At 45.1% G+C, this 23547-nt stretch overlaps 2 protein-coding genes across 8 annotated transcripts; one reads left to right on the top strand and one right to left on the bottom strand.

The window, feature by feature from the left end:
- Positions 1 to 2316: 2316 nt before the first annotated feature.
- Positions 2317 to 6953, bottom strand: LOC116597062 (basic proline-rich protein-like). The gene is made up of 3 exons (XM_032354328.1): positions 6843 to 6953; positions 5419 to 6670; positions 2317 to 2370 (listed from the first exon to the last, which is right to left on the bottom strand). The coding sequence occupies exons 1-2, from the start codon at positions 6951 to 6953 to the stop codon at positions 5504 to 5506; spliced, it is 1278 nt and encodes a 425-aa protein (XP_032210219.1). The 3' UTR covers positions 2317 to 2370; positions 5419 to 5503.
- Positions 6152 to 23429, top strand: NR4A2 (nuclear receptor subfamily 4 group A member 2). 7 transcript variants are annotated; one of them, XM_032355621.1, is made up of 8 exons: positions 6152 to 6242; positions 17685 to 17807; positions 18305 to 19153; positions 19941 to 20070; positions 20499 to 20662; positions 21554 to 21756; positions 22150 to 22328; positions 22476 to 23429. In XM_032355621.1, the coding sequence occupies exons 3-8, from the start codon at positions 18419 to 18421 to the stop codon at positions 22730 to 22732; spliced, it is 1668 nt and encodes a 555-aa protein (XP_032211512.1). In that variant the 5' UTR covers positions 6152 to 6242; positions 17685 to 17807; positions 18305 to 18418; the 3' UTR covers positions 22733 to 23429. The 7 variants fall into 7 exon arrangements, 6 of the variants coding, with proteins under 6 accessions (XP_032211512.1, XP_032211513.1, XP_032211511.1 ...); XR_004288706.1 differs by lacking the exon at positions 6152 to 6242 and adding an exon at positions 15608 to 15960 and having other exon boundaries at positions 18288 to 19153; positions 22271 to 22328; positions 22476 to 22510; XM_032355622.1 differs by lacking the exon at positions 6152 to 6242 and adding an exon at positions 15608 to 15960 and having other exon boundaries at positions 18466 to 19153.
- Positions 23430 to 23547: the final 118 nt, after the last annotated feature.

Below are 23547 nucleotides of genomic sequence, written 5' to 3'. Positions count from 1 at the left end.
TAGAGTGTGGGGGTGGAAAGTGTGAGGAGTAGGGCATGTGGGTATCAGGTGAAATTTCACAGAGGCTAGGGCATACAAGCTAAGTCTTGAAGGGTAGGTGGTATGTGAGGTCCCTTTCAGCCTGGGAAAAGAACTTGTACAAAGTTACTAAGAAATGAAGTAGCGTGGACAATTTGGGAAACTATTTTAGTTGGCTAGGACTAGATGCTAGAGGTAGCATGTAGCAATAAAGAGATGGGAGATATACAGGGACCAAAGGCTGCTATGTTTCATGTCTTCTGCTTTGACCATTGAATTCTATGTTGTGCTGATCAAAAGGTTTACTCTATCTGGGGCAAGAAGAGTTTCATCCTTCCTGGAAATTCAGCCAACAATGGGCACTCCCACTTGATTCTGACATGCCACTTCCTATTGATAATGAAAAGTCCCCCCTTGCCCTGCCCAATAGAAGTAGTAGAATAAATTGGTATCATATGGCATGGAGCCACTATTAGTCATCGGGTAAGTTCTGTACTATGTCCCAGCACTAAGGCCTTGAAAGGATATTAGGGCAAGTGTATCAGTTACAACTCTTTCCAATGCAGTTGACAGAAAATTCAATCCTAACTGACTTTGGCTAAATGAGAACTGATTTACTCACATAACTTGAGAATCTGATGATAGGTTTAGCTCCAAGAATAGCTTGATCCAGGCTCAAATGTCTTCAGCACCCAATTTCTCCTTCTCCATCTCTTGGATCCACTTTGTCTGTGTTGGCTCTATCTTCCAGCAGAATCTTGATGTGTGGTGGCAGTTTACATCTCTCCATGTTGAAGTGCAGAGAACAGAAAAAGAGAGAGATGTTTCCTGGTGGCTCCTATACTCACTGTGGCCACCTAGGTGTTAATGATCAATGGAAAGAAGAACCAGTATAATTCCTGGGACAGATGAGTGAGGTCCAGGGGGCATTTGTGCAATGATTCATCTCCCATGATACACCTGAATGCTAGAGGCATGACCTCATAGACTCCTCTGCCAACTCCTGGCTCTCTTTTTGGGCAAATCCTGCAGTACCGGCTCCCAGCTCCGTGTTTCTTCTCAGGAAATGCTGATCACTCTCTGTTTCTCTCTCCTCTTGTATGTGCCCAGGAAAATCCTTCTTCCAGTTTCAAGGAAATCCTTTTCTTTTTGAAGCTTTTTCAAGATACTTAGGCAGAGTCCTGGATTTTTTTTTTCCCCCTTGAAATTTCAGATTTTATAAAAGAAAGCCAAAAATACTTACAGATCATTTTTGTTTGCCCTTCATTTTGCCTCATCCTGGCTATGAACAATGAACACCCAGAAGGAGATCTACTTACAGGGGTGGTGAGGGAGGGGAGAAGCAGGAGCAGAAAATAGAGGGAGGAAAAAAATATAGAGGTAATTTAGATCTTGAAATATCATCCCAAGGATCCACATGCATGATATTTCAAATCAATAATACAGAAAGTTTTTTTCTTTCTCTTTTTCTTTTCTCTCTCTCTCTCTAAGATACAAGGGGACAGAGAAACCCCTAACAAATAAGCTGGTGAATTAGTGGGTTTTATAGACGTTGTGTGATGTAAATTAAACCTTGACAGATTTTAAATGCTACTCTTCTTTTTAGCATGGAGTTTATGTATCAGGCTCAGCTAATGAAGAAGTTCTGGGTAATGAACAGTAAAAAATTTTAAAAACAAAATTATAAGAAATTTTTAAGATTTTTTCCTGAGGACTGAACGCTTTATGAGTCCTTCTATATAGCACAATAAAAAAAATAATTCCTAGGGGCGCCTGGGTGGCTCAGTCGGTTAAGTGTCCGCTTTCAGCTTAGCTCATGATCCAGGCTCCTGGAACCCAGCCCCATATCAGACCCCCTGCTCAGTAGGGAGTCTGCTTCTCCCTCTCCCTCTGCCTCTCCCCATCCCCACTCCTGTTCTCTCTTCTCAATTAAAAATAATAATAATAATAATAATAAATAAACAAACAAATAAAAACATTTTTAGCAAAAAAAAAAAAAAAATCAAGGAGCAATTGATTTTCCATGTGTATCAGCTAATAGTGCCCTTCAGTAGGATGTACGGAGTCAGGCTCCAACCTGGAAAACGGGAACTGCTTTAAGTATTCAACACAGGGAAAATTTAATTCAAGGAATTAGTAAAACAGGTGACAGAAGGGCTGAGAAACAAAAAAAGAAGACAGGATGAAGTGACTCCAACCCCAATGTTGGGGGAATAAAAGGAAAAGGCAATGTTACTGCAGTCCAGAGTTAGAGGTCCTGAGGCATTTGGCAGGAATTAGAGTTTGGGGAGCGGGGTAGGACATTCTCCTGCTCTTGCTTTCCATTGGTTACACCCAGCTGGCAGGCAGTTCCTAAAAAAGGAAGGGAAACCACAGCTGGTTATATCAGCCTCCCTGTGTGAAAGTCCAGAGAAAGGGGAAAAAACCCAGGAAGGAATCAAAGGGCAATAAGGCCAAGGACCCTGACCCCTCACAAGGAATTTGTTAAAATTCACTGTCCACAAATCCTGGTTTGTTGTTGTAATTTATACTGGCAGAAAAATGTTGTTTGCAAGGGATCCCCATCAATGAGTTACCAAAGTCTGTGCACTCTGGGCAGAACCATTAAAATCAGGACAACCTGAGCACTTAGGTGGCTCACTTGGTTAAGCATCTGACTCTCGATTTCACCTCAGGTCATTATCTCAGGGTTGTGCGACAGAGCCCTGCTCCATGCTCAGTGTGGAGCCTGCTTAAGCTTCTCTCTCTCCCTCTCTCTCTGCCCCTCCCCCCTTCCTCTGTGTAGGAAAATGAAAAATAAAATCAGGACAACCTTATCGGAAGGGCTGGTTATGTCTGTATGTGCGTATATTGAGCTATGTTGGGATTCCTGTTAATTTTGCTCAAGTTTTGGGTGGCTTTTGTTTTGTTTTTGTTTTTTAAATTTTATAAGAACACTGCCTGCCATGATTTCTTGGTCTTTTAAATGCAGAAAACTCCCAGGTCTATAACCTTGGTTGTTTCTTTCCTGATACTGAGAATCCCTCATCACTTTTCTTGCTAACCTTCTATTTATCCATTTGAAAGTTGCTGAGATTTGCTTATACTATAACTTCAATGATATTTTCTGAAATGAATTCTATCACCAAAACTATACTGCATAGGATATGGCAAATATTTGTGCTCATTCCTTTGAAGCCTCAACCTGGCTGGCACTGCTCTCTAAATAGAGAGCAGGATTAACTGAGTAATAAGGCAAGAGTGCACAGTAGTTTCTTTAATAAGTTCTTCAATACTGTTACTGTGAGGAGTCTTTTAAAAGGATTTAACCTCAGGTAGACAGAAACGTCAGAAATATTGAGAAATGTCCATATTCTAAGACATCTGCTATGTTTAAAAAATTGTAACAAGCTTTATGCTATCAAGGAGATCCAATGAAAGATTTTTCACATTTTCAGCCTCCTATTTCACAAATTTCAACATGGTTGTTTTGAGTTTTTTCCTTTTGTTTTTCCTTTTGTTTTAAGGAAACTGGTTGTTTCACTGTATTTCTCCTGGGTTCCAGGGCTAAGCTCCCATACCTCTCCACCTCATAAAATTTGGACATGTTTCAGTTGTAACCTAATTCTCATCCTGTTAAATTTTTAAGGATAAGGATAATGGAGGATGGAATTTATCACATTAAAAAAGGATAAGAAGGAAGCAAAAGAGTTTTAATTTAAAACTATGTGAGAAGCTGGAAGTTTCAGGAAAGTAGTAGTGAAAGAAAAATATCTTTTTGTAAGCTGCAGAAGAAAGAACTTTAAAATGAAATTAAAGTAGAGATTTGAAACATTTTATGGGAAAGAGAGACAGATGTGCTTTTGGAACCGGGAAAATACTGGTTAACTTTTAGTTGTGATCACACTTCGGTGGTATCTACGTGAAGCAAATGTTTTGGCTCTAAACTTGTTTCTGCCTTTTTTATGTTTCCTGTCTTCACCAACCTGGAGATAGAAGATTAAAGCAGATTCTGACAATGATGAGGGTCAATCAGAAGCAGACTCTGCCTTTCTCTTAGACACCACCCACTGATAAACAATTCCCTGTCTTTCAACTGGAAACCTCTTCCTAAAAACTATATAAGCTAGATTTGGGGGCAAAATTGGAGGAAAGTGATCCTAGTACATTTTGCTACTCATAATTCATTCACTTGTGTGAGAGAACATGGTGTTGGAAAAATCCTAAGACATCAGACTGAAATTATGTCTGTTATCATGTAAGTGAAGGATAGAGTGACAACTATTATTTCTTCCTAATATAGTTTTAATGATATAGTTGAATTCATTTTTTTTCTGAAGGGGCCCTAACATATTTTCTTTTTGAAATGTACAAAGTAAAAAATTGTCAGACCAAATTATTATATATTTGGTTATACTTTTCCCATGAGACACAGCTATTCATATTCATAACTTTAGGTATCTGAAAACAATTTTGTCCTTTATTATCCCAGAATTTAGTGTTGAAAGAAGCTTAGAAGCCATGCTTTCTCCATTTGAAGACAAGGAAACTGAGGCAGAGTGCGAGGCTGTAATTTCTGCAAGGTGGCACAAACAGGACTTAATTAAAACCCGTATTTCCTAGTCTTCCAAATTCCCGCAGAGTGCACCCTTCACTACCACATTTTGTCTTGATTGTGAATCAACAAACATTTCCTCACCCTTTTAACACTCTCTCTAGGCCTGGATCCCTTAAAAACCTTTTCCATCTGTAAATTATATATCGGCATCCCAGGAAATTTGGGAGTTCATATATCTGAGACATTTTGCTCAGGAGGAGAAATTGTCTCACTGGTCCATTAATCGATGGTTACAAGAAAACAGACTACCTCCAGTTATATATGAACATCTTAGTGGGTAGGAGGAGGGTTGGGGTATAGGAAAACCGGCCTAAGTAGGAAAGCGTGAACAGGATGTCTCCACAAAAAAGTTACCTATCGAGAAAGCCCTCTTTTAAGTGTAAGCCCTGATGAAACTCCAAAACGTTGAAGGATGGCAGAGTTTTGGAAAATTCAAATGTGCTCTGTGCAAGGCCTGGTGCTACGTTCAAGGCCAAAGGCCAAAAAGATTTGCAAAGTGCTCTGAGACTGAGAACAGGGGTCCGGAAAGCCAGGCGCACGCTGTTTCTTACCGGGCACCCTATATACAACTTCTCAAATTCAAACAGTAATATGGCCCTGGCTCCACAAAAACCTAAATAAATAATCGTGGTGGAGTCTGAAGAAAGGAAGGATATGATCTATATAGAGAGAGGGATGTAGGCGGAACTCCAGGAGATGGGAACACGCGCATATACTTTAAAATATGCTCCATCCGAACACTTAAGATGGAAGGTTTTTGTCTGGTTTTGAACTGAGGATCTGCCACCACAAACACACCCTACCTGTCCTAGAGCGGGTGTGGGAGAGCCGAGAAAGCCTCCAGAGGCAGAACTCGAGCCGGGAGTAAGTAACACAGCGAGCCCTTTACTACACTCGTGGGCTGGGCTCCCTCGGCCCTTCCCACCCGCGAGCCGCGCTCAGAACAGGGCGGGCCGGGGCGGGGAAAGCCGAGCGCGGCGGGAAGGGCCCGGGGCGGCGGGGGGAGGGCGGAGGGAGGCCGGGGAGGCGGGCGGGCGGCTTTATTGTTTCCTCTCGCCCTCCTCCTCCCGCGCCTTGCCCCGGCGTCACTGGAAAGCCGCCCGAGCCGCCCGGCGGCGGGTTATTTATAGAGCTGGCTGCGCTCGCGTCACGGAGCCCGGCCCGGCTGACGGGGCCGCTGACGCGCTTGGCCGCGGGGCCGAGTCCGCGGGGCTGCGCGCCGGGCGCCGGTGACAATGGGCTTCTGTGTGTGCAGCTGCCGCCGCCGCTGGGGGTCGGGGGAGGGGGGCGGGCGGCCGCTCCCTGACCCCCCCTCCCTCCCGCCCTCGACCCTCCGAAAGGTAACCGGCCTCTTCTTGCCCCTGGCCGGGACACCCCCCTCCACCCCCCGAAACCAGCGGCTTCTACCTTTTTTTTTTTTTTTTTTTTTTTTAATTTTACCAGTAAGTTTCCCTGGGCCCAGCCTCCCCGCTTCCACTTCCCCCGTCTCCCCCTCTCCCCCCAACATGACGGGAGAGGGGGATTTAGCCGGCCGGGGGCGGCCACTTTGTGCGTCCCGGGGAGCGGGACCCGCACAAGGCGCGCCAGCAGGGGATGCGGTGACCGAGGGGCCGGGAGCGCCGGGCAGGTAACGTATCCTGGACCTGGAGCGGGGCTTTGTTTGGGTGGGGGGAGGGGGGAGGGGAGCAGGGGTGGGTGCGAGCGCCGGGCAGCCCTGCCGGGGTTCGGGTCTCCCGGCTTCTCCGCCCCGCTGGCCCGCGCGCACGAAGCCGATCTGGGGTGTAACGCCAAGAGCGAAAGAGAAACTTCTGCGTGACTGACTAGATGAGGCTCCTCCCGAGAGACCAAGATAATAGAGGACTCCCCCCGCCCCTCCCTGCGGGTTCTAGCCCGGTACGCCCCCACCCTGCGGAAGGAGGGGCTGGTGGGGATTTTAGGGACTTCCTGGGCTGCGGAGACCGGCTCTGAACCAGCCCCTCTCAGCTGCCGGGAGCTGGAAAGCTTGCTCTGGAGCCTCTCGCACGTGGCAGGCAGGCAGAGAACTTGCTGTGCCTTCTAGGAAATTGCAATCGATTTGTAATGCAGTTTCGCTAATTGGGAGTTCAAAATTAAACTTTAATAAAGCATTTGTGTTGTCTCGTGTAATTGTGAAAGCTTCCATCCGTCCTGGTAGATAGACTCTAAGTCTCAAGTTAATGGCGCTAAGCTAGATTTCCCCCCCAAGTACAATTCCGTCAGCCGTCGTCGGCGCAGCTGGATTTCCGTAAGGTACAGATGTTGCTAATGGCAGCTTAAGCACGGATGGGCAGATAGCATACGGAATGCAACATGTTGCCATATGGTTCCTTTAGCCTTTCACCTCCAGGGATATCAATCACATATATTCTGGGAGGAACTTAATGACTCTCCGAACGGCAAAATGAATTACCTGGTACAATTTATATCCCTTGACCTGATACGTTATAACAACAGGGAGATAGCATCTCACAGTTTCTGTGGTATAAACTCAGCTGCAGAGCTACATTTCAAATTCTATAACATCTATCTGTGGTTTGAGGGGCCTTGTCAAATCATTCTGGCTGTAAAAGAGGGTTTCTGTATTGTCTTCCTCCTCCCCCCTCCCTCTTCTGAAGGATACAAAGTTTATAAAGTTTGGCAAAACTGTTGTCTTAGAAATTGCCAGCCAACCAAATACTAATTGATGAGAATATGGAGAAATGGAAAAGAGGATTTCCAATGCTAGTTACTTAATTAGTAATGTTTAGGAACACCATACTTTTGGAATCCAGAAAATTAAAGAACTACAAGAAATGTGTGTTCTGTGAGTTGTTTCTATGTAACTCCTCAACCTATTAATTAACTATTTAAAATTCTTTTTTTTAGAAAATAATCTTTATTCTTAAACATAAGAAAATATCTTACAGGAAACAGTCCTCGGAAACATGAAATATAAGAAATTTAAGAAGCCGAACAATTCTATACACAACCCCCCTCCCCATACACATATACTCTGTGTGTACTTGGATCATCCATGGGTAGTACTGGTCGTTTGTTTTTCTCCCACCAACATGCCAGTGACAGCATACTGAAGTCGCTGTTTAGATCCTAGTGGAATGTTTCTGTAATATTTCACAGGTCTTATTTTAAATATTCCAGTGACTAATAAAATGGTTGATTGTCTCTAATTTCAGGTTATAAACATGGTTGTCTCTTAGTGTAACCCTCCATTTTCTTCCACTAAAGCAGAGAGGCAATCCTAGAAAACAAGAAATAAGGGTACAAAGAAAATAAATAACTTGTGAAACATTTTTTTTAACTTTTACCTATTAAGTGATATCTGAAAGCAACAAATGTACTATCTTTTAAAAGATTTTGCTTCTGACAGTGTGTAAACCACATTAATTCATGTGAATTGATAGACTAACAAAACACAAAATAGACCTAAGCGATCTAAACAAGTACATATTTTCAGTCACGTCACGTTTCAGAAAGTTAACATTCTGGAAGTTTATCTGTACCTCATGTCCTTTCTGAATCCTTTTGAAATGACAAGATAATATTTCTCCTTTTCTTCTTACTTTTTGAAATGGATGATGATGTGTTACTTAGTATTTGAGTTAGTGCAGTATGTTGGTAATTATTATCAAACAATATAAGACGTCTCTGTATTTTTATAGCAGAAAATCTTATACAGAACACAATAAGATATATATCTGACTTATGGCAACGGTTGCTGGGGGCTGTTTTTGGTAATCTTTTAATGGCTAAGTTTTTCTCTCACCAGTACTCAGTGTGTTTTAACCCTGATCAGAAGTAAGCTTGTCAATAATGATTCCATCTCCATGACTTCTGAATAGGCAGTGAGTGTGTCCTTTAATCAGCTACACAGAACTCGCCTTATAAAGCTGTTCTTGTCGTGAGCAGCTATTGCGGCCTTTTGTTAGGCCCCATGATTATTAACGTGTTCCACCTTCAAAAGCCAGGCTGAAAGTCCTGCTGTGCTTCATTTCAGAATTCAAGTCCATTAGTAAATAAAACCCTAAGCAGCACTATTTGCTTTTTCTCAAGTTACAACATTACATGGAGTTCACGAATGATTTTAGGCCCTTTTGTAGACATGAACGATGTATATTTTGGGTATGCATACACAGTAATAAAAACAAGATGTGTATCTTGCATCATGACTTTTATTTTAAACGAAGATTTGATGGATGTCCATTGTTACTCTAAACGAGGTGGCTGGCTGCCAGGGGGATCCCTATAGCTGGAAAGTACTAGCATTGTTAATGTGTACCAGGGAATCACTTTCTATTTTTTGAACTCTCAACTTCACCTCCCTCTTTAAATAGTGCCCTTCCGTATTGCTAATCTGAGAATTAGTTTGGAAATGAAAACTTTTGAAAATGTGTTTGTATTGCCGAGATCTTCACCACTGTTTCTGGTTGCCTGCTGGTTTACAGCCTTTATCTTGGGCTGGCACGTTTATTTTAACTGAAAATGAAGAAATACTCTTAGGACAGGGTATATTCTCCATGCTCTATGTAATTTTAATTTGATATAATCCTAGCTGCTTTCTTATTTTTTTACTCATGAACGTATTTTAGAATATGTAGGATAGGGAGGATTTGTGTGTTTCTCATGGTAACATGGGACAAGTTATGGATAGACATTAGGCCTCTAATAGAACTCTGCATTCAAGTGAGTGGGGGTGGGGAGGAGAGCCATCCAGAAAGAGTATATGGGCCCAGTGCACTGGCCCTGTTTGCTTTTCAAATTTAAAATCTACATCGCTGCATTGGAAACTTGTTTCTCTCTTTTATCGCGTTTCATTTTTAAAGAATTCTTTAAAAACTGTCAATCTGTAAATATTTAACCAGCCAAGCAAGAAACAGTCTTTTATTCTCGGCTATATGCAGCTTTGTTTTTATCTGGGTTAGTGTGAGTGCCATGTAAATACCACATAAAAATTTGACTTGGTTTTCCTTACTTTGACTGAAGATTGACAGGGACTTCTTTAATTAATCTTGTTCTCTTTCATGTTCTGTATTCAGATATTGAAATACAGTATTTTTATACATTTATAAGATTGTGTTTGCATTTATTTAATTTATGTTTCTTTTTTTAAAGCATGTAGACTTGAATGTTTGTTCTACTATTTTTTTTTTTTCTTCACATCATTACTCTGGTACTGCTTGATGTAACTTGATTAGCTCCCTCCCCAGTCATGATTGGTAATTAAAATAGGCATTAAAATTAGTCACTTAGCAATTTTGCTGTTCAATTGGCAATTAAATTACTTAATTGCAATTAAAGTCCTAATTTTAATTGGCAAAATGATAGATGTAGATTTAAGATAATATGTATAAATACTTTAATAAGTGTCTATATAAGGATTACTTAATTACTCAACTTCAAGTTTATGCTGTTAACTTTAGAACTTTTAAGTGAGCAATGAAATTTATATTACATCTATTCAAAGGATATGGTAATTAGATTTATTACTTATCACTATAAGGGTCCTTGCTATAAGTTACTTTTGTAGTGTTAAAATTGTAGGCTTGATAATTGCAGAATTATGATGAGGAAAAGGGCATATATATCTTTGTCGTAATATATCCGTACAGGATCTTCATTTTTTATTAAATCGAGAGGTTCCTATCCCCCAGTTAGGCTGAGGAAAAAATCAGAAGTGGTTATTTTATCATTAAAGGTAGAACAAAAACTCACAGCTATGATATGAATACAAGAACTATTGCCAAGTGTATGTATTTTATCTACTTAAAATGCTATGTAATACTGTATTAGTTACTAATGTTATTAGCTACTTTTAGAATTTCAAGTGTCCTTGTCCTTCACATATAGCAACTTATTTTCAGAATCTTTAAAAAGTCTTCTAGGACTTCGTACAATTTAATCACCCACATGTTTACTGAAATTAGCAATGAAATCGAAAAGCAAAGTTACCCTTACCTGCTTGATCAAAAAGAATTCTTACATAGAAAATATTAGTGGTTGCTAGAGACTGGGAGAAAGGGAGAATGGACAGTTATTGTTTAATGGGTATAGGGTTTCAATTTTAGAAGATGAAGAGATGGAGATGGATAGTGGTGATAGGTACACAACAATGTGAATGTATCTACCATCACTGAACAGTACACTTAAAAATGGTTAAGATGATGAATTTTATGTTATGTGTATTTTACCACACACACAGGAAGAAAATAGTAGGTTACTTTAAAAGCTAATGTTTAGGAGATGGTTACTGAGAGTCAAGCATTAGAGCTTAAAAGATGAAGGATTTTTATTATGCAAAATACTTTTTGAGTGGCATGAGGCTTTACCATATGTTCAATTTTATAATTTTAATTTGCAAGTAGATGCTTCTAGAAAAAAAGAGTGCTGTTTTCTTCTGCACATCTTTACACATTTCTAGAACTGAGTTCTGAATTGAAGTCAGAAATAATTTTGCGTTTAGTGTTTTTTGGTTAAAAAAAAAATAATGGGCTGAATAAAACTGAGGAAAAAATCACAACTACCCAAAATGTGAATATCAGGTAAGCAATTGACTTGTTTTGTAAACATCCTATAGGAAAGGAACAAATGATTCATCAATTAATATCCTATTAATGCAAATCAAATCGCAGAAAGGAAAAAAAAAAAACCTTCAGTATTAAAAGCTGATTTTGTAGTTCCACAACTGAGTTTTTATTTCAAAGTGAAAATTTCTCTCTTCTATCACTAATGTAAAATTTCCTGCTGAATAGCAACAAATGCCACGAATGTAAATTTGTCCAAATATAACTTAAAACATATATCTCATTTTAATGTTTAAGATAGTTTCCATTAAGTAATTTTGTTATGAAATATCTTAGAGTTTCTTCAGCTCTTGCAATAAAACAGTTATGTCTGTGCACTATATCTGAACTGGAAGGGCTACTCTGAGTTCATTTTGGGAGAATCCTGAAAGAAATCCCCAAAGACCCCTTTCCCATGCATTAAGATAGAAAATCCTATGGGATTACATCCATGTTTGCTTTCTAAATTATACCAAAAGCTCAATTTTATTAAGTATAATCTGTCTAGCCATGCATAAAATAAAATACTTTGGTTTAGATGTGAGTGTATTATTTATATTGATTTTTTATAAAAATATTTTTTACATATGTGTCACATTCTGCTTAATATTGGTTAATATCATAAAAGATAATGTAGTAACACGACTTTTCTAAATGCTTTTATGAGGTCATCTAATGGTATATATTGAAAGAATTAATTTTTTGTCACTTAATTTAGTTTTCAAAAGAAGGAGCTCTTTATGTATAAGACCAATTTTTACTCCTATTTATTTTAGCTTCTTAAGAAAATAGAACTTCATTGGGGATAACTTTACACATTAATACATGGCAGTAATTAAAGTTGTATCTGGATCTGGGCCTTGAAAAAAACTAGAATTGTCATTTTAATTGAGTTATAAAGTAGTTTATATTTAGGAATCTATGTTTCTCAAAAAATCTTGAAAGGTTCTAGTCATATAAATGCATATACAAGTCAGTTTCTTGTAGCCTATAGCATCATTTTAACATTTTCTAAAAGGTTGTTCAGTTCTACATTTTGATTCCATTATATGTGTAATTAAACCTCTGTGCACAAAAGCATTCTCTTATGTACTAGCAAATACACCCACAGGAATCCTCTTCTAAACTATAATTTATTTAAACATGTAATCATAGGATTTTCAAACATGCTTTCATTTTTCCAAACTATATGCCAATTTGAGCTACTTGGTGATAAAATGAGAGATTTCATTACTATTTTGGTTTTTTCCCCCTGTGACCTAACAGTGAGTTAATCATGGGAAGGAGGAAAAAAAATCTGTTGTGAACCTAATTCCATGTGTTAAACTGTTTCCCCTTTAAAGAAAAATAGAAAAAGTATAGAAGACTTGTAGTTATTTATGAATTCCAGCACAGTATGAATATTTGGGCCTCCAGCTTGCTCTCCTAGGGTTTGGCCTAAGTAGTAAATAGCTAGCTGGTACGTGTGTGTGTGTGTGTGTGTGTGTGTGATCTTCCTGAACGTTGTGGAGTCAGGCCCCCTACTGACAGCATCAGTCAATTACAGACATTGGCGGTTCCATTGAGATTCGTTCTATCACAATCTGATGGGGACACAGGAGTCTGGAGTTCTGAGCAGGGTCCTTTCTTCCACTTTCTGGTGCCTATGTTGCGTCCTTTCCACCCCGAGCACATCTGAGCCCTACCAAAAATGCTAACACAAGAAGCAGCTTATCCAGTAATCGATTTAAATGAGTTTATCAGTCTTTCATCCAGTGTGTCTTCGTAAGAAGTAACACTCCCCAGGAGCTAGAATAGGAATTTGAAGAAAAGAGAGAACTCATACAGGTTATAGGATGCAAGGGGGAAAAGTTCACCTTTTCTCTGTTGTTAATGTTATACCTAATGTCTCCATTTCCACTTACTAATAATTATAATAGCTGCTGTGAAAACTGCCTCTCAGTCTTGGGTGCAGTAAGACTCGGGTAAGGGCTCTGTTAAGCCCGACTCCACAGGTTGCTGTTGTAGAATAACGCACCGCACTACAGTGTTTGTCTCCTTCAGAGCTCACTTTAAGAGCTCCAGAACACTCTCCACTCTCGAAGAGAGAATTCTCCAGTTGTCCGCAGACTCAACCCAGGCTAAAGCCAAGTGTTTTTAAGGGCCCTACGGGAGGAGGAACTTGTGCAGGGAATGTATCCACTCACTTGTGCGTATTTGTGTAGGGAGGGTGATAGTTACAACCTTAAAGTTCTCCTGGCCCCCGCTTCCCTAGGAGTATATTAAAAAATAATAACCGCCACCCCAGCGTGGCTGCGCCTGAGTTTCCGACTGCCTGAAAATAGCTGCCGGGAGCCTGGCCCACCGCTGGGATCAAGGAAAGCTCCTCCTGGCAGAGCCCTGCTCCCTCGCGGAAGGGGAAGGGAACCCGGGAGGGCGCCACCGAGCTAGAGCCGCTGCTATTTTGGGCCCAGCCCCGCGGGTGCGTCAATGCCTGCGCCCCTGCGTCACCGCCACCCCCACCCCTTTCCTTCTCCCCTGCTCTCCAAACTCTCACTTTTTCCCTTTCGTTCGCGTGGAATCGTTCCTGCCCACGGGGCGCTGACGCTACTGAGCTCATGCTAATAGGCTACTCTTCGCCCTCCTCCCCTCTTCCCCCTACTCACACACCCTCACTCGCCACAACAGCCCCCCCTACACACAACACACACACACACACACACACACACACACACACACACACACACACTCACACACACTTCCTGGTTTTATTTGTACTCCGGGCCGCTGGGGCACCGCTGAGCCGCAGAGGCGGCGGCGGCGGCAGCGGCAGCCGCAACATCTGGGGGAAACTTAAGGTGGTCACGCAGGTTTTCCAGAGGCTGCGGCGCAGAGGAGCCCGAGACTTCCCGGGACACCTGATGGCTACGCCTCTCCAGCCGCTGGGGAGCGAGCAAAGGCAGGGGGTGCAGATTGAGCTGAGCGGCTTCAGAACGCGGATAGTTCCGCGGCGCGTTTGGCCCATCCAGAGAACACCAGGATTGGGGGCGGGGAGTGGGGAGTCGCCAAGGGGCTCCTGCAGTCTGGAAGCGAGCCACGCCGAGGGAGGTGGGGCGGTTGGAACTCTTCGCGGCCAGAGAGGGGGAACCCTCCCTCCCCTCGTCCCAGCCTCTTCCAGCCCCCTGGGAGAGGCCCTGAGAGGCCGGAGGAAAGCGAAGGGAGCCCGCTTTCTGTAGAAGCGGCGTCTCCTTTGCTAGAAAGCTCCTCACGCCCTCAGCCGGGCGGGTGGACAGGCGTGCAAAGTGGAGTCAGCGGCGACTGTGGCGGCCGCGGGGGGTGCGGCGAGCTACCACAGTGCTCCGGGTCCCTCTCCTGGAAGGGCTGGGCACACAACTTACGCTTGCGGAGATACCCCACCCCGCCCTCTCCCCTTGTTTTGTCTTTCCCTCTTGGCTCTGAGACTGAGGTTTGAGAGCCCTTGTGCTTCAGAGGAAGGTTGAGTTATTTCTCTACAGCTCGTGTTAGGGTATGAGTTGGTGGGCACTGAGGAGTGTCGAAAGTATAAGAGTTGGCCCAAGGTGAGGTTAGAGCACCTTTCTGTTGAAGGCGCACCTGTTGCCCACTGCTTGGCTGTATTGTCTGCGATAGGAAAGTGGGCGATGCCTCACTCTGACTTTCGGGATCCCTAAAGGGTTGGGTCACTGTCTACCTGTCCCCCCTCTCTTCCCCTTTCCACGCACCACGTATTCCCTTGCACGTGGGCACTGCAAGGGAAGAAGGGAACATGGAGAATAGGCCCTTCCCAGTCCCTTCCACCTTGGACTGTGTGTGTGTGTGTGTGTGTGTGTGTGCGCGCGCGCGCGCGCGCGTGTGTGTGTGTGAAGAGGGAAGGGGAGACAGAGAGAGAGAGAATGCTAGCGCCAAAGGAGGCGGCCCTGGACAGGAAAAGGGAGAAAGGGGTATGCATCGGGCTAGGGAAATCCCACCCTAACTGCCTGAGGCCTTTGAGCTTCTCGGGTCTTGGGACATCTGTCCGCGCTTCCGCTAATGGGGGAGACATTTGTGAGTGGATGAGGTTAGAACACTGCCAGGCACACCCCATCCCTCACTAGTCCAGGTGCCGGCTACCTGGCCCATACCAGCGTTCCCTTCCGCCGGGGCTTTTGTTGCACCCTCCCCCACATGTGAGCAGCCGGGCGGCAGCGGTGGCTCTTGGTTTAGGGGAAGGCGAGGTGAGATGTCGCGGTGCTGCGGGCTGCGCGGACCTGTGTGGAGAGGTCACACCTCTTTCGGAAAAAAAAGAGAGAGAGAGAGAGAGAGAGAGAGAGAAGAAAGAAAGAAAAAAAAAAAAACCCAAGCTGGCGACCAAGGTGAACCCAGAACGGTTCCCACCTTAAAATCGGCCCTGCTCGTGACGTCAGGTCGGAAATATACCAAAGCGAGAGCCGGCCAGGAGTCCGGGGAGCGCGGCGGCGCGGCGATTGGGCGGCGGGCCGCTGACGCGCGCTGACGCGCGGAGACTTTAGGTGCATGTTGGCAGCGGCAGCGCGAGCCACATAAACAAAGGCACATTGGCGGCCAGGGCCAGTCCGCCCGGCGGCTCGCGCTCGACTCCGCGGTCCTGCTCCCCTGCCCAGCCGGCCGCCTTCTCCTGCTCCCTCCCCGCTCCTGGCGACTTGGTTACCCTCGCCCCTCTCGCCCACCCCTGTCAGACCCTGCTACCAGGACTCCCAGAGGAAACTACACTTCGGCTGAGTTGAATGAATGAAGAGAGACGCGGAGAACTCCTAAGTGAGTAGGTAGAGCCCGTGCAGCTCGAGTTCCTTTATCCTTCTTTCGTCTTTTGCACGTCTCTTCCTTCCACATGTGTTAGTACAGGTTTTCTCGAAGTGGGCGCCAGAGGGTCGGAGTGTGATGGGGCTGGAGGACCGGGAATAGGTGCGCGCGGCTTCGGCGGTCATTTGTCCGAACTCCAGCTTTGGCACTAGGGGGGAGTTGGCTCCCAGAAGGCTTCCAGGCTCCTCATTGGTGGACGTGGATGGGAGACTTGCATAGTCTGGGGAGCTGCGGACTTGCCCGGGGGATATGTGGCCAAAGTTTGCTCTTAGAGTGGAACTGATTGTGACCATTGGACAAGGAGACTCCAAAGTCCTGTATATACGAGAGGCCTGGACGCTACCCACAAACTGACAGGGAGAAAGTTCTTCAGTTTATGTGTTGCTTGGGAACTGTGTCACCGCGGCTGGCCGGTGTGCCAGTGTTTCCTGGGTATTATTGAATAAGGGGTGGTGTTGGTGTTGGTGTTGGTAGAGTGTCCTATTACTAAGTTGCCTGAAATTTCTGGTTTTGACACATGCCGTGCTTGTGTATGTGAATACGTCAGAGAGAGAGAGAAACAGAGAAGGGAGTAAAGAGTACAGTTATGAAGCTGTTAAGTTACCAGGAGGTTAATATCCAGCACAGGCATATAGCTCTCAAAGGCTGTGGGTGTCGTGGGTCTCCTTTCTTTCTATTTTTTCTGATTAACCTTCCTCCCCAGGAAGCAAGATAATGGGGGAGTGGGGAGGAGAACAGAAGGAGTGGATGTTTGGCTTTCTTTTTCATTAGTAATAAGATTCTCGATGCTCTAGAATGCCTTCCAAGTGGCAACATCTGAAAATCACTCGTTTCCCTGGCAAATAGGCAGATTGTGGATGGCTGTATAGGCGAGGTGTCCTGCTTCCAGTGTTGGGAAGTGCTTCTAACCTTGGTGCCAGTACCAGATAAGCTGTTTCCCTCCCTCTGCAACTGACCTAAGATGGTCCTGGAAAAGTAGGGTCTTCTTTTCCCACCCCTTGACCGTTAAAGATGTTGAAAGACAAGTTTCCTGGAGAAATGAATGGCAATTCACCTGTATCTTCAATCCCAGTGTTCTGTCTTTTGACACTTAGGAAATCCAGATGCTTCCATTCAGATTGTCTTCAGGTCTGCCCAGGCCTTGCTAGCATTCTGTAACACGTAGGGGTGGAGGGAGAGACTATTTTTCTCATATTATATTTTTGACTTCTACTTTCTTTACCCCCTCCTGGAAGAAAAACTACTTCCGCCACAGAAAAATTCAGGCGAAGTTTCCAGTGCTATATTTTATTAAACTCTAGTTTCTTCTTATTTGGGTCTGAATGAAACTAAAATGGAAATGACACTACATTCCCACCCCCACCTCTACTTCCATCCCCACCCCCACCCCTACATCTTAGGGTCCAATTTATTACATCATAAGTATTAAGTAAGTACCTTCTCTCCTTCAGAACTCTCTGTCTGCAAGGATTTACACAGTGCAACGGGTGGCATTTTGTGTTGTTTACAGTCATCTCTTTTACTCATTCATTTTAACTGCTGAGTTTGGTAAGGGCTACACAAGAATTGCCAATGAAACAATCAAGGAGGGCGCAGAAGGGCTTGCCTGGTGACCCTACAGATGCCCAGCTGAATCTGTCGGGAAAGTCACCCTGAAGCTTCCTGTGTCTGTATTTCAGGGAGGAGATCCGACAGGCTGGACTCCCCATTGCTTTTCTAAAAATCTTGGAACTTTGTCCTTCGTTGAATTACGACACTGTCCACCTTTAATTTCCTCGAAAACGCCTGTAATTCGGCTGAAGGTTAGTGCAACTTCATTTCTTTTTTCCCTCCTCCGAGTTCCCCGAACGTCGAGAAACAGGGCAATCCCATCTTCCTCAGCAAACTCTGTAAGTTAAGGTTTTCCTGGCCCATTATCTTCGGGAACAACATTCACAATGTGCAATTCAACCTTATTTCTAGAATGAGCTTGCTGAACCCGAGCTTCAGAGGAACGGCTCATATGAGCAGAACCGTCGGTGTGATGGGGTGAAGGGGGAGGCATTTGAAATATCCGGGAATAAAGACCCTTAAAAGCTTTCCAGCTCTGGGTCTTCCTTGGACCAGTCTTTCCATGCCCTGCACGGTTTTGCCCCGCAGCATTCGCTCTCCGCTCTTCCTCTCGCGTCCCTACATGCTCTCTGACCGCTGCGGGCTGCCGGTGTAGCTCCAGGTGTACCCGAGCCCGGGAGAAAGTGTTCAGTTGACCAGGCTGAGTGTATATTACCCTGTTTCATTTCCAGCCATGCCTTGTGTTCAGGCGCAGTATGGGTCCTCGCCTCAAGGAGCCAGCCCCGCTTCTCAGAGCTACAGTTACCACTCTTCGGGAGAATACAGCTCCGATTTCTTAACTCCAGAGTTTGTCAAGTTTAGCATGGACCTCACCAACACTGAAATCACTGCCACCACTTCTCTCCCCAGCTTCAGTACCTTTATGGACAACTACAGCACAGGCTACGACGTCAAGCCACCTTGCTTGTACCAAATGCCCCTGTCCGGACAGCAGTCCTCCATTAAGGTAGAAGACATTCAGATGCACAACTACCAGCAGCACAGCCACCTGCCCCCCCAGTCCGAGGAGATGATGCCGCATTCCGGGTCGGTTTACTACAAGCCCTCCTCGCCCCCGACGCCCACCACCCCGGGCTTCCAAGTGCAGCACAGCCCCATGTGGGACGACCCAGGCTCTCTCCACAACTTCCATCAGAACTACGTGGCCACCACGCACATGATCGAGCAGAGGAAAACGCCCGTCTCCCGCCTCTCCCTCTTCTCATTTAAGCAATCGCCTCCCGGCACCCCCGTGTCTAGCTGCCAGATGCGTTTCGACGGGCCCCTGCACGTCCCCATGAACCCGGAGCAGGCAGGCAGCCACCACGTGGTGGACGGGCAGACCTTCGCTGTGCCCAACCCCATCCGAAAGCCTGCGTCCATGGGCTTCCCAGGCCTGCAGATCGGCCACGCATCGCAGCTGCTGGACACGCAGGTGCCCTCGCCGCCGTCGCGGGGCTCGCCCTCCAACGAGGGATTGTGCGCCGTGTGTGGCGACAACGCGGCCTGCCAACACTATGGCGTGCGCACCTGTGAGGGCTGCAAAGGTTTCTTTAAGGTGAGCGAGGACGGGGCCGGAGGAGGCAGGTAGGGGCCCCCTAGTGCCGGGAGCCTCGGAGTGCGCGCTCCTCCTGGACGCAGGCAGCCCAGTCCTAGGTCGTCCAACTCCCGAGGTCTGCGGAGGCTTTCCTGCAGCCGTTCATGGCCTGTGGCGGAGGCCTCTGGGTGCTTGGGAAAGGGAACTAGCTAGACCCGGAGAGCAGGGGTCGCATCCCCCTCGCAGGCAGCCGACACCCCGGCAGGCCCCAGCCCGAAGTTGCAGAAGCCTGAGTTGGAAGAGGGTCATTTGCATGTGCTAGGAGCTGTCTTCTCTGTTCAGATTGAAATTGGTTAGGACAGAGAACCGTGTCTGAGCTAACCAAGTGGAACAGAATTCCCTATGGTCAAATTAAGTGATCTCTTTATTTCGCCATCCTGATTGAATAATCTTATCATTTTAAATAGAGAAGGTCTCCAAGGAATGTAAATAATATGAATGCCCACGGATTTGTATTTACTGAGCGTCTCCTTCTCCTTCTCTTGGCATATAAAACACAGCAAGGAGCGGCAAGGTTAGCTCAAATGTTAACGCTATCAATTTTCTCCTGTTAAATGCCCTGGGGGAGGAAAACGAAAAGAAAGAGAAAGAAAAGGAAAAGGAAAAAAATAAAAGAGGAGTTGTGTGTATGTGTTTGTTTATGGGGAGGAGTGTAGATCCCAGCTGTTCAGAAATTGTTCCTGGATTCCCTGGGTTGCTGGATTTTCAAAAGAAAAAAAAAATCGGTCTATATTGTCTCCTTTTGCAGCGCACGGTACAAAAAAACGCAAAATACGTGTGTTTAGCAAATAAAAACTGCCCAGTGGACAAGCGGCGCCGGAATCGCTGTCAGTATTGCCGATTTCAAAAGTGCCTGGCTGTTGGGATGGTCAAAGAAGGTAGGTCGGAACAAGTAGCCCATTACCTCGTCTGCGCCCGCGGGAAACTGCGGCTTCTATCCCAGTCGCATTTTCCACTTCCCAGCGCCCGGAAGATGTGTGTGTGTCGGGGGGTGTCTCCCGGTTCCCCCTCATCTGCCTCCTGCCTTGCTGACCGCGCGGCTGCCTGCTTGCCCATCCTGCCCTGGAGAAAACAGCGGGGCCCTTCTTGCCTTCAACTCTACGACCCATTTGGAAGATGACATAAAACAACCCACTTTTTTTTTTTTTTTTTTTTAAATGCTTCTTGTCAGTGAAGGCTTTACAAGCAATGGGACCCTGTGCAGCCTGCCCTGGCGCCTGGTGGCTGCGGCCTTCCCCGGGAGGGGCCCAGGCGACAGCTGGGTCCCGCTAGGGGGAGCGACGCTAACCCATTTATTCCTTCGCAGTGGTTCGCACGGACAGTTTAAAAGGCCGGAGAGGTCGTTTGCCCTCGAAACCGAAGAGCCCACAGGAGCCCTCTCCCCCCTCGCCCCCGGTGAGTCTGATCAGTGCCCTCGTCAGGGCCCATGTCGACTCCAACCCGGCTATGACCAGCCTGGACTATTCCAGGGTAAGAAGCTGGCGGGTAGCATGTGGACAAACCAACAGATGGGCAGGACCCCTTCTCACACCCATCACTAAGCCCCAGACTCAAGCAAGGCTGTGGCTTTACAGCTCTGAGCAGAGCCACAGGAGACAGACAGAGCGACAAATATTCCACATTACTGGGAGTGTAGACATGAGGACAGACAGAGAAAAGAAGAGAAGACAGGTCACAGCGGTCCCATCTCTGGGAGACCTCTCTCTCACTGCCATGGTGCACGCATATACTCACACACTAATGCCTCTAATGCCTAAAGCAGAGGCTGTGCAAAAATGCCCCCCACTTGGATTTTATCCCCAATCTTCCATAGAGATGCTTTAATCCTCATCCTCTGTGGCACTGTCGGGGTGGGGAATGCCTGCTTGTGGGTCAGGAAAGGAAAGAGAAAAGTATAAGGAATGGCAATGGTGTTGGGAATCAGGTGGTCAGATTCCTTTTTTACCCCAGCTGTGAGAAATGTGTGGGCTTTAATTGGAAGAAGTATGTCGGGCAAACCTAGAAGCCACTGCCATTTTATTAAGATTTGCAAAGGGCGTCTCTGCTCGAGACCCACTCTGGGACTGGCATGAATACTAACGTGTCAATTGTTTTGTGGAGATAAGAGTGAACGTTTCCCAGGGCTGGATGGCACTGTATTTAGTCTGTATGGAAATGGTAATTTACATATTTAAAGCAGCGACCTCATAGCACCATCCCTAATTGAATTAATTGCCCCGGAACATCTAATTTCCTTACTGGTCAGAGAGAGGTTTAATTGTTATAAAAACCCGGCTCCCCTACTAGAAAGCGGGGTTAGCAATTTCACGGGTTATATATTTTAGAGAACCTCATTAAGTGCTTTTTAAAATGAAATTCCAGTTCCAGGCGAACCCTGACTATCAGATGAGTGGAGATGACACCCAGCATATCCAGCAGTTCTATGATCTCCTGACTGGCTCCATGGAGATCATCAGGGGCTGGGCTGAGAAGATCCCAGGCTTCGCTGACCTGCCCAAAGCCGACCAAGACCTGCTTTTTGAATCAGCTTTCTTAGAACTGTTTGTGCTTCGATTAGCGTACAGGTAATGGAGGAGGCAATCCAGGGAGGCTGGGAAAGGAGGAAGAGAGGAATCAAGAAGGGAAAGAAAGAGGAAAAGAGAAATAAAAGGGGAGAAGAGAGAGGGGCAGAAGAGGAAAATGAAAGAGGGAAAGAAGAAGGAAAAGAGAATAGACAAAAGGAAGAGAAGGGAAGGAGTGAGCCCAGAAGCCTTGGATGAATGGAATGGAAGTGGGATAGGGGGCGTTCTTGATGGTTATGAAATTAAACCCGTTCAAGGTCTACTGGTCTACATTTTATTAACTCTTCCGTAATTAGTTACCTCTTAAATCCCTCATTTATTGCTCTTCAAGTAATTAGTTGTTTAGCTTTTCTCTCTCTCTTTTTCTCCCCTCTCTCTCTTTGGTATTAATTGCAGGTCCAACCCAGTGGAGGGTAAACTCATCTTTTGCAATGGGGTGGTCTTGCACAGGTTGCAATGCGTTCGTGGCTTTGGGGAATGGATTGATTCCATTGTTGAATTCTCCTCCAACTTGCAGAATATGAACATCGACATTTCTGCCTTCTCCTGCATTGCTGCCCTGGCTATGGTCACAGGTCAGTACCTCACTTGCAGGGCAGGTCTCCAAAACTGCCCAGCAGGATTTGTCCCGGTTTTCCCTTGCCACTGATCCTCCCTGCTCCTGCCAGCTAGCTAACTGCTTTCCTGTGTTCCTCTTTTGTTTCTGATTGTGTTTTCTGCAGAGAGACACGGGCTCAAGGAACCCAAGAGAGTGGAAGAACTGCAAAACAAGATTGTAAATTGTCTCAAAGACCATGTGACTTTCAATAATGGGGGGTTGAACCGCCCCAACTATTTGTCCAAACTATTGGGGAAGCTCCCAGAACTCCGTACTCTTTGCACACAGGGGCTACAGCGCATTTTCTACCTGAAACTAGAAGACTTGGTACCACCGCCAGCAATAATTGACAAACTTTTCCTGGACACTTTACCTTTCTAAGACCTTCTCCCATGCACTTCAAAGGAACTGGAAAGAAACCTAAAACTATCCAGAGGGGGGAAGTCACAAGGCAGAGATATCCCCATGAGCTGCCTCAGCTCTAGCCGGCCCCCACTCCCTCCAAAAAATCCCAGTCCCTTAATCCCTAAAGAAACAAAACAAAACAAAACAAAACAAAACAACAAAAACTGTTGCTATTTCCTAACCTGCAGGCAGAACCTAAAAGGGCATTTTGGCTCCGGGGCATCCTGGATTTAGAACATGGACTGCACACAATACAGTGGTATAAACTTTTTATTATCAGTTTAAAAATCAGTTTATTGTTCAGAAGAAAGATTCCTAATGTATGATGGGGGAAATGTTTGGCCATGTTTGGTTGTTGCAGTTAAGACAAATGTAATACATACACACACACACACACACACACACACACACACACGCACACATTCACTCACACATTGTAAGGGGACCCACAAGTATTGCCCTTTAAAAGACTTCAAAGTTTTCTGCTGTAAAGAAAGCTGTAATATATAGTAAAACTAAATGTTGCGTGGGTGGCATGAGTTGAAGAAGGGAAAGGCTTGTAAATTTATCCAATGCAGTTTGGCTTTTTAAATTATTTTGTGCCTATTTATGAATACATATTACAAATTCTAAAAGATAAGTGTGTTTGCAAAAAAAAAAAAAAAGAAAAAAGAAAAAAAGAACTACACAAAAAAGGGACAAGCATGTTGAGTCTAGGTTGAAAATGTTATAGGCACTTGCTATTTCAGTAATGTCTATATTATATAAATAGTATTTCAGACACTATGTAG

This window comes from Mustela erminea, chromosome 8 (assembly GCF_009829155.1).
Source record: "Mustela erminea isolate mMusErm1 chromosome 8, mMusErm1.Pri, whole genome shotgun sequence".
Lineage (NCBI taxonomy): Eukaryota > Metazoa > Chordata > Mammalia > Carnivora > Mustelidae > Mustela > Mustela erminea.
The sequence above is the reverse complement of the archived record's forward strand: the minus strand, read 5'-3'. Positions and strand labels throughout refer to the sequence as shown.